Source organism: Pocillopora damicornis, chromosome 1, assembly GCF_964200805.1.
Source record: "Pocillopora damicornis chromosome 1, jaPocDami1.2, whole genome shotgun sequence".
NCBI lineage: Eukaryota > Metazoa > Cnidaria > Anthozoa > Scleractinia > Pocilloporidae > Pocillopora > Pocillopora damicornis.
The window spans coordinates 21,310,197-21,325,219 of record NC_142670.1 but is presented as its reverse complement, the minus strand read 5'-3'; the positions used below and the strand labels follow the sequence as shown (position 1 = coordinate 21,325,219).

General features: G+C 37.1%; 1 protein-coding gene across 4 annotated transcripts; it reads right to left on the bottom strand.

The window, feature by feature from the left end:
- Positions 1–9,510: 9,510 nt before the first annotated feature.
- Positions 9,511–15,005, bottom strand: LOC149052746 (uromodulin-like). 4 transcript variants are annotated; one of them, XM_089195063.1, is made up of 5 exons: positions 14,850–15,005; positions 12,543–12,808; positions 12,273–12,390; positions 11,380–11,505; positions 9,511–11,043 (listed from the first exon to the last, which is right to left on the bottom strand). In XM_089195063.1, the coding sequence occupies exons 1-5, from the start codon at positions 14,923–14,925 to the stop codon at positions 10,673–10,675; spliced, it is 957 nt and encodes a 318-aa protein (XP_089051189.1). In that variant the 5' UTR covers positions 14,926–15,005; the 3' UTR covers positions 9,511–10,672. The 4 variants fall into 4 exon arrangements, with proteins under 4 accessions (XP_089051189.1, XP_089052150.1, XP_089047567.1 ...); XM_089196024.1 differs by having other exon boundaries at positions 9,511–10,917; XM_089191441.1 differs by lacking the exon at positions 14,850–15,005 and having other exon boundaries at positions 12,543–13,089.
- Between the last annotated feature and the right edge of the window lie 18 nt (positions 15,006–15,023).

Here is a 15,023-nt window from a genome sequence, read left to right as displayed (position 1 = left end):
CTGTATCCATCCCATGACTGGGGAAAAAATCAGTAGATTTTGAATGGATTTCTTGATTTTTTTAAACAAAAACATTCGAATGGGCTATACGCCTGCTGCTGGGAAAGAAAAGGAAGACAAACAGACTTACAGCGCCGAGAGGCAGAGAGGGATAAAAAGGGACTTTTGGATGAGGCTTGATTCATCGAAAGATAACCAAAATTTGTTCTCATTTGAAGTTTTTCATGGAGTAAAAGCGTTTTTACGTACCACTAGTTATCTCACAATTGCTGCCCTCGTATCCTTTTGGGCAAACACATCTATACCCTTTGTCTGTAAATCCAGTCTGACAAGTCCCATCGTGTTGGCAAGGAGTTTGTCCACAAGTGTTCTAACAAGTGTGGTAAGAGAGGTTGAGCACAAAAGTATATAAATGAGAGGAGCAAATGGTTACGATAATTTGAAAGAGCAGTTGAAATGTAATTTATGTGATTACAAGTAAACGGTCAGCCAATGAACCACCACGTAAATAACTTGATAAGAGGAAATTTGCTATAAAAAATTATAACAAAAAGGGTAAATCGGTTAAGAATGCTCTGACCATTGTTCTTCTGTAGCTGTAGTTCACTCAGAGCCTGAGGTCCTGAGGAAGATAACTGTGTGGCATTATTCAGCTGGCATTTAGTGATGGACGGAGAGCTGTTGGAGAATTTATTAATTAACAATATAAAGAGAAACTAAAGAAGGGAAAGCGTCACTTGCTTAAGAATGCACTGACCATTGTTCCTCCATAGCTGTAGTTTACCGAGGGTTTGAGATCTTGGGGATGTTTATTGTGTGTGGAATTATTCAGTTCACATTTAGTGACTGACGGAGAGCTGCTAATCACTACCTCGTTGTAGCTGACGCAGTTGGGTTCCATGAAGCATAGAGTGGAGCAGAAGTCTTGCACAAGGGATTCTACGGTTCTTATTAGGTGATTTATAAGCCGTTTACCATGGAAAGCAAGAGATGATGTAAATTCCAGTTTACGACATAGATCTATGAAGAATTGAAGATAATACGATGAGCACCATTTGACTTTACGTGAGTTCACAACTCACAACTTCTTATCTAGACGGAAAAAAAAATTTCTTTTTCAAGGGAAAATTAAGATTTGCTCAAAAAACTTGTGCAGTAGTCTGTCTTCAGGAGGAGGTCGTAATAAATGAAAACGAAAATTATTTCGAGAAAGAAACATTTCTGATTCATTAAAATTGGTCTACTTTTAAGGTTTCACTGATAACCGATCAATAATTTATTATTGACCATGCAATTCTTTTACGAGTATCAATTTGGAATCCACAGGATATTTAGGTGGCTTTTCATGTCATTATCTCTTAAACAGTCGAGGAGTAGTCAAGTTTGTAGAGAGCAGCATGCCAGAATTAATATTTCCTTCCTGCAAGCTCTGAGTGAAGAGTGTGCTCTTTGATTACCTTCAGTTTTATGAATGTTACTCCATGGCTTTTTCAAAAGATGAGTCCCCTACTAACTCTGAACTACAACCTTTTGTAATATCCCTTAGAGGGAATAATTGAAATAGCATTGTGTATTACGATTAAATTCTCCGGGGTCCATGTTGGCATGGTGAAGATAATCCATCCAAAATATCCAGATGAGAGGAAGACCAAAATGTAAATAGATTCTCGGGAATAAGGGTACAATTCCCTAGCCAGAAGCAGTATTACTAACCATGGGTCTGTTTGGTCTCATGGCTTTTGAGAGTGATTTCCATCTGACAACACTAAGGAGTGAAGCTGCGTCGCTATCATTTTGAACCATTAGTCAAAATGTCAAAGGACTGTTTCCGTGAAATCCAAATTCTTCAAAAATTATCTTAAAGGTGTGTAGGCTAAGTTCAAGCCTCTTCAAGAATAGACACTTCATCTAAGGAACGAAGTGACGATCAAGAAAATAAAACCTAAGGTGCACATTAGCGACTAAAACTCTGTTCAGATGAATAAAACTGTAACTCACTTTTTCCTCCCGCATCTTCTACTATCAAGAAAGATAACAACACTAGGAAGAAATAAAATTTGTTCAAAAACGCCATGTTGAAAACTAATTCGAGCAATTCCGTTCAGACATAGCTGGTGACTTCTGAAAAGCTTCAGAGGTTCTTTTAGCCGCTTTCAATATTACGAAAGTACGAGGACATGCATTTTTTATGCCATTTTGTTCCTTTTGAGGGCTATGATTGGCTCAGAATTTGAGTGTTATAGATTAAGGCGGCATTCGGTCTGATCCAGGTGAAAAGAACCCCAAGGAGCCCTACTGATTGAAAAATACACCAAACATCTCGTTTGCAGGACTATTATGAAAGAGAAAAGTATTGTCGAGTTTATAGGTTGATGGGCTAATTTACCACTCATAACAACGAATTAAGTAAAAGGATGCATCATTTGTTAATCTTTGTCGTACATGCAGAAGACAAAATAACCCGTCTCTATCTGTCAATTCATCATTCGGCAAATTTCGTTTCATTTACTTTTTTATTTTGCAGCTAAAAGTGAACCCCACTGAGACCCTCAATGGGGTTAACTAAATTGTGAAAAAAAACAAAATTCACAGAATCTAAGGTGTGCGCTTTAAATTGTCTTAAATTTCCTAGTTTTCTCACTTCAAGATATGTTTTAAAGTCTTAAAGCTGGTACATTTGGGAGACTTGAAAAATATATTTCAGGCAGTCATAAATTATTCAATTAAGCAATCGTAAGAATCGAACAGCCCCTGTAAATATTATGTAAATTTCGGCTGATTATGATCAGGTCCCAAAACCTTAATTCCATATGTTCCTGCCCTTATCAGAAGCATGATTATATTTATAAAATTCATAAAATGTGATTCGAAACGAATGTCTTGTTTTTATTATTATATACATTAAAAAAGTTCAAGGTCACTGTAGAAGTTTAGATATGTGTGTAGGAATTCAAGCAGAGCGTTTAAAAGCTTGAAATAGAAAATATCCATTTCATGGAAATAAGTGAAGACTCCTGATCAAGAAATTTGGTCAAAAACAGACAAGTTTTCAAAGATGACATCTAATTGCAACATAGAATTTTTACAATGGAATATTTAATGTTGATGTTGATGCGCACAAAACAAACAAATATAAAGACTGCTGATGCTATTCAAGAGAGGAAAATAGATGAGAAAATAAGTTGTCAGAGTAATCATATCTTTCACTTAGCTATCCATGATCTGCCCCACGACTCTGTCTTACAAATATAATGTACACCATAAAAAATACCATTACATAAAGTACGAGAATAAATAAGCATACAGCACAACCCCATTAACTCGAACCCCCCGCTAACTTGAAAAAAATCTGACTTCCCTTTGATTTTACTCCATTTTTTTTTCAGTCATTTACTTGCAGCTAACTCGAACTCGGGTAAATCGAACTCCCTGTGAAAAAGGGTTTATTTTTAATATCTCTTGACCTCTTTTGGCTCTATCGATAAACGTCAGTATTAAAACATAGCTGATTGACACCTTCCAATCTTTACACGCGATTGACACAAACGTGATACCATACATGAACACGTAATACATTTAACTTACCTTCCCAAAATTGATATTATTATAGGAAAAAAGCTCTTATGATACAAACTAAATGCACAAAAATGACTTTCACCTGTGGAAAAATAGCAAAAACATGATTCTATTCTAATCCTTAAAATAATTAAAATTCAGTGTTTCAATGACTATTCCTGAAATACTTTATTTTGGTAACTATGTCTTGTAAGGAATCATTATGACACCGTAAGTTGTTTTATATTTTATAGAAAGAGGAAATGAGCGGCAAGATCTCTGACAACAAATTTGTTTTTTTTTTTTTTCTGGACTGGATGATTGTGTTTCGCTCGTAATTGACCACGACTCTCTTCTCTGACAAATCCGATCAAAAAAGCTGTCAGGAAAGCCTGACAGCATCCCGTCCGGGAGAGGATGTAATATTGTCGCTGGGCAACCATTTTTTCACTCAGCTATGCATAATTATAAATGCCCACAATTGTCCCTTATTTTTATGCAATTGATGTCACGATATAATTACCGAGAGAAATCTTTACACGAGAAGAGTGTTCTTTCGAGCAGGTGCTGCAAACTGAATATTGTTGAAATGAAGACCCTGGCTTTTTTTTCTGACGGCTTTCTCTTTTCCCTTATGTGACAGTAAGTCAGTAACAAAGTATACCTTGGATGGCAAGGAGCAGGTTAGGATGTTTTTTACTTAACTCTTCCTTATACCACATCATGAAAAATCAGGTATTGCGAAAAGCGGAAAATTCACAATCTTCACAATCTTAATCTCGTATTTTCACGAGTTATGAAAATTAAAAAGCTTACCCCCCCCCCCCCACCCCCTCATCACTGCGGGAGAACGTAACTCTTTCAAAATCTGCCCTCAGTTTCTGAAAAAAATGGTATCACAAACAAGAACACTATGTAATCATGATCAAAAAGGAATCATTCATAGATATTTGTCACATTTCGCAAAACGTTGAGAAATAAGAGTCCTCATCAAACTGACATAAAGAGAAAGTCGCGAGAGAGCCAGGGCCAATGAAATCGAAGTTAAGTTTTCTTTTTCCTTAACCCTAACTCTTTGCCCACTTTTCCTTCTGTTTTTACCGATCAATTTTGGATTTCGTGCCAGGGGCTTCAATGTTGCATTTCATTGAGCGGCGGCATGAGCCCATCGACATGCGCTTCAATGAGGTGTGAAAACTGTGAATTTCTTTGGAGGCTAAAACTCAAGGTGAATTTTACGCGAGTTACCTCTACTTAAATAAATTGGTAGAATATGTTGATTTGTTGGTTTTTCAAGAAAATTGGCCAGATACTAACTAACAAAAGCGTGTGAGGCTTTGACAAAATTTGAAATATTTTCTTTGTAACGTCCCAGCGCGCGTGACAACGACCGAAATATTTTCTATTGTTCCACTTTAAGATTTATTTTCTCAGGAACCTTTAGGAATATCTGTAAAAAGCAGCGCGCGCAGGACGACCTTGTTTGGAACCCTATTTTTGGATAGTAACTTTAGATAATCAAAGTTTTGGTCTCGAAATATTTCTTGGTCGTTTTGCCTGGTTTGTAGGTAAAACACATTTACCTCAGTGGTAAAACCTGACACAATTTTAATTAAACCCTTTTTCAGTGCACGAGTTTTGTCTGCATGGTATATTATGTAAGATTCGGTTCACGCCTTTAGCTGTGCGTATATCGAGTCATGGGTGCACTTACAAAGCTTGGAGAGCACTCAAGAACCAAGAGTCGCTCTCGACTGCACTTAGAGCAACTCTTACGCTTCTCTCGTGCTCTCCAGACTTCCCATGTCCATCCATAAGTTAAAATACCCTCGCTAAGCATAAACCAATTCTTTATCGGCAATTGAGGAGGACTGAAAATAGGCAAACATGCTGTACCATTCGGGTTTCTTTAATTAATCTATGTACAATCGAGTTGTATTTGACAAATTTTCTTATCTAGTTCTGCTGAAAATTAATATCTAAGGTAGGGTCTTCTGTTTTAAGGACAACCTTAACCCTTTTTCAGTTGTAAGCCAAGGAGAGTAACAACACTGAGAGAAGAATAGTTTCTATCTTTTTGGTTTTGGTGTTTGTTATCATAACTAGAAATATTTACAGCTGTTAATCCGTAGTCACAGTCAATATCCGCACTTATCATCATGAAGAAAGATAATTTAATTAATTTTCGTCAAAGATAATTTAAAATAACAGTTTTGTGATATTGACCGGTCCAAAGGCCTTGACCGGCTCTCGTTCACCATCACTCAAATGTACAGACCATACGCCGCAACACATTCCAATCCGTTCCAATCCGTTGTCGCCATCTTTCCGATTGACCAAGGCCTCGCTGTATCAGAGTTGGTATCCTTGGTTGGCCCTTACCGCCGGATTAAAGTTCCAGGTTCAGCTTCGGCTGGGTCACTGTGTTGCTTTCCTCTCACAAAAAATATTCTCTCAGTGCCCGTCTCCACTCAAGAGTGTATCAGAATACTGAGAAAATGTCAGTAAATCAAAAAATCTGAAGGGTAACCCGGCCATGTACGGACATCCTAGTTTCCACCCAGTATCAGCACTCCTAGCCTATTAATGCCTCTGAAACCGGGCTACCCTCCAGCACACTTACGATGAGCCATTAGCTGCAGTTAGCATTCTATACTTACAGGGAAATGTGACTCTTACCGCATAGGATAAGGGTTCTTGAGTTTCAGCGGTTGAATCTTTAGAACGTCTTAAAATGAAACAATGTCTAGAGCTACAGAAAGACTGGTTGGTGAAAAGATAACTTTCTCTGTATGATAGGTGTAGCCGAAATTCTTCTCTTTGGGTTAATAAATTGAAAAGCATTAACTTTGGAGGCTGGATTTATGTTCGGAGCCTAACTAAAAACGACCTATACATATGGAAAACGAATGTGGACGTCGCAGAAAAAAAAAACTGTGACGAAAGTATAATAATGAACAAACGAACGACGATAATAGGTGTTTCGCGACGTCTGTTTGTCACAGTAGCATAGTGGTTAAGGTGGGTTCTGTATGTATTATTTGGTGGCGTGGATCAGGCCAAAGAGTACAGAGTATACATCAAGTTTCAAAGCTGGCCTTGGATGTGGCAGACCGAATTGATTCACAATACTCAGAATTACTTAGACAGCAATAAATACTGAGCAAAAAAAAAATCGAACTAAGAACAAAGCTTGAACAGGTGTAGCCTTGGAAACTGATTTGATGAATAACGACATCAATGTGTGTGTTGTTGTTAGAGAAACATCTCAAACCAGAAAAGCAGAGATTGTCGTCAATATTCCTAGTTTATACAATCTCCGAGAGGAATAGGATCTAGTCGTTGTTATAGGAACAAAGGCGGCGTGGGTGTTTAATGCGCAGAAAAAAAATTTAGTTATTGACGTTTTCCATTCTGAATCATTTTCACTGACTGGCGTGACTTTGCTTTTGCGCATGGCATTCTCTTTGTCAGTTTCCAATCGTTTGCAATCAAAAGTATGGGAAATGTGAACTTATGGAGTACATTAGGTGTTCTTGGAGTCGGTCACCTAATCGTCTTCCCGTTTCACCGATGTATAACTTTTTGCAATGAGTGCAAGTTATGCAATAGATAACATTGGCTAAGGTGCACTTAAAATGACATTAATCTTAATGGGTCTCTCCGGTCCCGACATTTTCTCTCGTTATGAATGAAAGGACCAGTTATGCATCGTGAGCGAGCGCATTTGAAAATCCCAGGTTGCTCATTGGTTTGAAATAAACTTCTGACAAAAAAGTTGCCTAAGTTTTTGTTGCGTTTGAATGAAATAAGTTGCGGTTCTGAAAAGATACCACTGGTCTCTGAACCGTTTGAAGCAATTTAAATTTTTTAATAAAGATAGAATCAACTGCGTAGTTGTGGGGGTGAGATGTGAGAGTGAATGGGATACAATCGGTATTTTCCTTCTGTGTCGTTGCTAGTGTTGAATGTCAATCAATTTGTTGGGCGCGGTGGTGGCCCACTCGAATGACAGAAACAGGCTAGCCACGTTTATCGAAAAACTGTCACATTCCTTCTGACTTCTTTGAAAAGTGAAATTGTTTTGAGTAGGAAGAGGCCTATCGATGAGTAATAAGATATTTTCAACATACTACAATGCTTTCAACTTATTGTCTTAGGCCTTAATTTTCAGCATGACTACAGATATGATAAGCCGAGATGTGATGAACAAGTGTGGTGAGGCTGACAAATGACCTAAGATCTTTGCGTATGGAGAGATGTAGTTAGCTTAAGGAATTTTATCCATTCAAGACCATAGCTGAACCCAGATTAAGGATTATAATCATTATGCATCATACTCTTAAGAGATTGGATTAAATGCTCGTGTACCACTGATTCCACGATAAATTCTACAACTATTACAAAATTCGAAAACGAAAACGCAGCGACTAAAAGTATTGTTTTTTTTTTTTGTTTTTTTTTTGTCCGAACTCGGCGACTGCTGAACGGCAACTAACTAACTAACACGACCGATTTGAATATTAATTAGTTAAGACTTAATTCCTAGTATGCAGTGTTTTGTTCGGCCGTCCCAACGGACGGCGTAAATGTTAATGACCAAGCGTTCGTCGAAACAATCACCATTGCCGCGGTGGGTCTTTTATCGCTCGTTTCGTTGCCTGTTTGAAGAACAAAGCATCCCAGTTTAGTTTCCCGCTCTCGTCTCGGGCACGGATCTAATGTGCAGTGCCAATAACCACCAAACTATGCGTGGGAGGGCTTCAGGGCTTTCAGCACCGAATTCACCGGAGCGAAGTAACAAATCTTCTTGAGCATTGGATAGTTCCTTTAGAGTATGATGGCGATTACCTTTCGCTTCTTCAAAAAACCAGCTGTTTCTTTTTAGAAAGATGAACTTCCCTGCACTCAAGAGAGAATCTTTTGTATTTCTTTATATTCAGTTTTATTTTTATTAATTTTTCCACTCCACGTAGTACTTAGTTAAGTAACACAATAAACAAAGTATTGACGAAGCATTTCTAGTTCGGTACATTCAAATTTTAGAGAGGAGAGGGGGACATCTAGATACCTAATTAGTCCCCCCTTAATTTAGGATAAAAAGTGATTTACCAAACTAGACTTAACTCAAAGAGAAAGACAGAGGATGAAGTACTTGAATACTAACTATTGAGTTAGATAGTACTGTGGAAGTGCTTTTTTAAAACATTTGTTTAGTTGGTTTCTCTCTAATAGGTTGAGGAATATCGTTTCAGATATACCTACCGACAACTGTTGAACAAAATTTCCCGACATATGTCGAAAAGAAGTATTTGCCAGATGGTTGGAGGATACACTTCGAGAGTCATAAGCATGCAACTTGGACACTAAGGAGAGATTAAAGTTTGAACGTTTGTCAGCATTGAAATAGTTGTAGAGAAGTAAAGATGTATTGAGTTTGACAATGTCAGGAACTTTCGAAAGTCCCATAGCTGTGTAGTGAGGAGTAGTTGGTTGCATGAGAGGAACATCATTGATAATGCGAACCGCTTTCTCTTTTAATTTTACTCTTTAGAAAGTGGTGAATTATAATTATTTCCCCAGAGTGCACAACCATATGAAAGATATGGAAAAATAACAGAATAATAATTACATCTAGGTGGGTGGATCATCAGCGACTTTGTTCCTTTATACGAAACCTTTATTCCTTTATTTCGTTTATGCGATTTCAAAATCTGTTATATGAGTTGTCAACCACCTCTTGTAAAATTTATCACTCAATCCTGAAGCAATCCAGGGCTCATAAGTTCTGTGTCTAATCTTAGCTGTTTTAAAAAAGCGCATGTTTATTACTTACTCTATTGTAAATACGAAAAAGTCTAGGAAGCCTTTCATTGACTTCGCTACAGGTCAATATGGAATCCCAATTTTCCTTTTTAATATCTATTCTAAAAGTATGTAACATAAGATGTGCAGTTTTTATCTTTTGAGGCAAAAATATTTTATTTGTATTAGTATTTTTTATTTCTAAGCGCTAAGTTTGATATATTCCGACAGAAATAACTATATTACAAGAGTTATTTCTGTCGGAATATGTTTAATGATAAGTTGACGAACTTTACACCAAAGCCACCTAAGAATTTCCGGCTAAGAGTTTCACCCTTACCAAATCTTACTAATAAGAAGAAATGTTTTGACTCTCTTTTCAGAAGGTCCTGCCCCTTTCCTGATTGCTAGTTTCTGGTCATTATTTACCGTAACCAAGGTCAATACAGTTCCTCATGCATTGCAGTTTGGTCGAGTCTTAAATTGAATCAATAGGGTTCATAAAGTGTTGGAGATACCTACGATAACATTATAGGGGACCAAGACGGAGACAAAAGTACCAAAAAAAAGTAGATTTTTGATAGTTTTCAACTGTCAAAATGTTACTATCAACAACTAGAGGGATCAATGAAGAACAGGTGCTAAATAATCTTTGAAGTATTACAAAGGAGAGTTTACATAGGAAAAAAGCTTTTTCTATTCTATGTTCACGACAAAAAGCACCTCAGAAATTATGCAAGCTTTATTTACCATCGAAGTATCATTTCTTTAGGACCAGACAAGGTAAGATTCGCTCCTTAACTTAGTACAACCGACTTGGCCTTCCTCTGCCTCAACATTGTGAAATAACTCTTTAAACAGCATTCTGAAAACATTTAAGCTGAATGCTACATAATTATACTTTGGTAGGTCTTCGGACTTCAAGCTCACCAGAAGAATATTTTGGTAAGTTTTTATCGCTTCCAGATGAGCTCATTGATTTAAAATGCTACAAAATCTTCCAGATACCCGCCACGGCAATTCATCTTCGAGATGCTGCTCCCATGGATATGTATTAAAGAAAGAAAGAATGGAATTTTTGATCATGCACTTACTAATTTGTATGTAGTTTTACTTATCCTTCTACTGGATGGATCACTATAAAAACAACTGAGTGCGATTTTCAGACACCAATACCATAAAATATTGTCGGCTTTGGGTTAAAACATATTCTCGTTTTGGGCTTCGTTGCCTTGAAACCTCGCCCAAGAAGAGCATATGTTTTAACCCAAAAGCTGTCAATATTCTTAAATATTTAACAGTTTTAAGATGTTCAGTTATGGGTGAAGCAGTAACAGTAGGGACAGCTCGTCGGCACCAAATAGTAGACGTAAAAGGAACTACAGTTCTTCACCCTTATGTTTTTCGACTGGTGACAGCACATATCCGAGCTCCTGCTGAAGCAAACAATCTCTGCTACTTCTCCCTCAGTCACTGTGGGGTGACTACTGCTCAACCAGCCTGGAAATGATGTGCCGCACTTGTCAGGATCTGGACACTCAGTCGGCATTGTTATTCCTGGAATGTCCAAGAAACGATACCAATCAGGGTTGAGATTTTGGTCACATTCTGTTTTTTCCGGGTCATGGTGGCTTACGTCTCTATCGACATCGTGCAGAACGGTGTTGAGTTGGCATACATCAGCTAAATGGTAGAAAATCGAATAAATTGAACTTACAATGTTGTCGTTTTGTTAACTTTGAACAAATAAAACACTTAGTCTCTTATAAAAAGATTAAATTTTCCTATTGATCATTGTTTTCATATATGCTAATTTGATATTTTCCCGCTGGAACAAAAAAATTCGCCTCAACCCATAGCGCCTGTCATTTGCTAAGCACTTCAGTATCAGTGAAGAGGAATTTTCAGGCAGGCGTGCAGACAGACAGAGGGACATATAGACACAGGTACCGGTCCATAAGACGTTGCATTTCCTACCCTCCGACTCTGAAGCTAGTGAGAAAAATGAAGACAACAAACCTTTGCATTCAGTACCATCCCATTCATGTCCAAAATGACAGGTGCAATTGTATGATCCTACCGTATTTTTACAAATGGCAGCACCCTTAGCACATTTATTGTCATTTGAAGCACACTCGTCGATATCTAGGAACGACAGGAAGACATTGGTAATATGTCAGTCTCGTTATCTTTTACATCAAATGGTTAACAAAATATTATACAAATAACTCGTTGGTTGATTTTAGCTGATGCTTGTCTCTCAGGGGTGTGGGCATACGCTGTATTGCCTTAATAAGAAGTAAAATAAGGCATTCTCTAAAATATGTTCCGAGTGTCTTCATATACAGTCGATCCATTTCCAAACCGAAGGAAAGAATCAAAGATCAGTCTTAAAGGAAAGAATCAAAAGTGAAATGAAATAATATAAAAGTATATTTGAATTGAAATCTGAATATCTTTAACAAGAGAAATGTCATATAAACACCAATGAATAAATTTTTGTAATTTCTCATCATATGAGACAGATTGTAACCATTTTTCTTATTTAGAAAAGCGAAAACTTTATGGATGACTAATGACCACTAACAAAATAATGCTAGTATAAGAGCTCATACCATTTTTCACTCACTACAATCTCGACAATTTAACTCGAGCGAGCAACATTGCACAATTTACAGGTTACGGGAGTGCTTCCTTTGTCCACTACTTTGGTTCGAAAAGAAGGCCTCTAAAGTTTTTTTGCCATTGTGACGTCTAGTTTTAGATCAATCACCTAACACCACTATGTTTTTCTGCTACCAGTCGTCAAAGGCCAGCCCGGGAGTAAGATACTCACTCGACGACCAAATGTCTTTAAAATTCAACATGTTCAAGGCAATATTTTGCTTTTTCTGGCATCTTTTGAATCTAACCTTTTTCACAATTTTCTCCCTCGAATCCAGGAGGGCACAAGCATCGATATCCCTTGAATGTGAAACCGGACTCACAAATTGCATTATTTTGGCACCGTGAATTCTTGCCGCAGGCGTTCTGAAAAGGAAGAAAAGAATGTGAAACAGCAGGAGAAAGATCTACGATAAGTGAATAAAAGGATGAAAGTTTCTGAACACGTCGGTGATCGCGTATAATTCTATCGAATATAAGGCGTCAATTCAAGGAGGTAAGTTTTAGTTGTAACTCACCTTAGAGCCGCGATGATAAAAATTGGCATCAGTTATCAGGCCAGTATCATAATCCAGATGAGTAGCGTTATTCAATTCACAAACATGAGTCATTCCTCCAGGCTCTGGCTCTTTTTTGAAGTTAGCACTAACGCATTTGTCGTTCATGTAGCAGAAAAGCTCACAGTGATCCAAATCCTTAACTTTTTTTGTATCGATGATGTGGTTTACAAACCGTCTTTCAGCAAAAAAGAAGTTATCGGGAAACAGCAGAATGCGATCACGTTCTGAAATAAAACAATTGAAAGAAAGAAAGTTGCCATAGGAAAGGAAATGATGAAACAACAGGTTTATATGAAATGGGAAAGTTTGCCTCAAGATTCTTAATTTTGCAGTCATTTTATTGTAAAGCAAGAGCATGACCTTAACTTGCATACATATGTATTCAACAAAGAAGCACCGAGCATGCCTTCTCTATTTCAGCTGAGGAGATTATTTCAAATAACCACTGAAAAAATCCCAAAACAAACAAACATAATAAAGCAAAAAAAAAACAAGCCAATGAAAACGAAAAATAAATTTGAAACAAAAAACGAATAAATATGAAACCGCACTTACAAACAAAAGCAGAAAAGAACAAAGATTTAGGATCGGAAATTATTCTTCTATCTGGGTCTCGATGCCGCCTTCAGTATACCATTTAATGCGAAGTTCTTAAGACATTTGCATGTTGAATTTTATTCGCTTATTTAATTTCGCCGTCGCGATAGCCTAAACTCCCTAATGATAACACATTGGAAACAACTGGAAGACCCTTTGGAAACATTGGAAACCTTTGAAAATCCTTTCCAATGTAATTTCGCGAGAGCGATGATCTAAAAAAGTGATATGTAACCCGTGATAGAGGAAAATGGTACGAATGGAGAATCAATAGACCCTTGTCATGGCTACAAATCGTACATTGGTCTTTCACCTGCTGTTTCACAAGCATCTTTAGTTACTTCTTTAATTGTGGAATACTTTATCATGAGAGGGAGCTAGGTCGAAAGCCGTCATAAAAAGCGTACCATAAATTCTCTTTAAGCATACCTTTTTTTTCTCATCAATATTGAGAGTTTTGAAAGGAATAAATGTGCCTGCAAAGGTTTTGTCAACGGATTGTCTTGAGGAAGAGGAAATTGATGTGGATTTGCATTGTAGACAGCCACTGTTGTCGTGCTTCACGTAGTAGATTGATATTCGGGTTAACGATGTTTTTGACATGACATGAGGGTAAAGTACTCTTATTTTCATTGTTATAAGCAAAAGCAATATTAAAAGTACATCAAATTTCGCATTACTCTCGTACAAGTAATTGTCAAATTTTCAATTTTTGGCCCATAATGGCCACCAAATATTGATAAACTTACTACCACCCGTTAAATGTCACAGTTTCCTTTGGGTGACTTGATGAACAAATAAAATCGGTAATTTATCCTTTTTCTTTTGTTGAAAATTTGTTATTAGAGCATTGAATGGTAAGGAGAGAGAAGATTAAAGAAAGATATTATGGCTTCTGACACATAAGTCTTTTGAATGAATGGCAGATCTGAACGAGCGCAACGTTGCAGTTTCATAAATAGAGTGAAGAAAGTCTATATTGTCGAAGTCACCTGCGCAATTTTAACAGGAAAATTTACATTTAGGGTTATACCCCCTTCAAAACGTATTCTTAAAGTTTTCGACTCAAGAACTTCCCTTTAATCAGAAATATCCGCTGATCAACATCTTGTGATGGATAAATGTTATGTTCCGGCCTAAAAAATGCATGATAATGTAAATGTTATCTAAGGCTATATTCCGTCATTGGCCCTGTGTCTTATGCCAAAACAATTTTCGATTTCGGTAAAGAGCGGCAACAAATCTGTGTCTATGCGATTCCATAAAGATTCAGTGTCTCAAACTAAAATGAAATTTACGACATTAGCGTGTGAGGTCTTCAATGGTGATCATGACAATATATATATAGTTGACAGGCATGAAGTTAATCTTAAGTTGCCTTTGTTGCTAATCCTAACTTGTCAGGTTTGTTTTGTTACTTGTTTTTAAATTTTTTTTGAAGGGAAATGACAAATCTTCTTTAAAGCAAAAAACGGTCTTGAAAAGATTCCGTCATTATCAAATGGAAGAAAGTAAATTTATTCGGGATTCGAAATTTTTCTTGATAACTCATGATGAACTCGATCAACTCGTTTATACACTCGCAATTTTGTTGAAGATCGCTCCGAAATTGAGTATCAACTACAAATAAATACACTGGAACAAAACTGAGTCAAGTTTGTTCCTCACCTTCGCCAATTGCAAACGTCGGATGGGTCAACAGCGCAGTCCCAGTCACGAAAACGAACAGCACAGAACTCTCCATTCTCACTCCTTGATGTCAGGCTTCTATATTTATGTTCCAAGTAAAACACAAATGCTAAATGGCGGTAAGTTGATGTCTTAGCACCCGTCAGATCTGAC

What these genes read in the sequence shown, in the direction of transcription:
- LOC149052746 (XM_089191441.1), bottom strand. Translation starts at nt 12,956, where the DNA reads ATGCAAGTTAAGGTCATGCTCTTGCTTTACAATAAAATGACTGCAAAA. An exon ending in TTTATCATCGCGGCTCTAAG is followed by an intron (nt 12,391 to 12,542) that starts GTGAGTTACAAC and finishes CTTCCTTTTCAG; the next exon opens with AACGCCTGCGGCAAGAATTC. An exon ending in GGGAGAAAATTGTGAAAAAG is followed by an intron (nt 11,506 to 12,272) that starts GTTAGATTCAAA and finishes TGTCGTTCCTAG; the next exon opens with ATATCGACGAGTGTGCTTCA.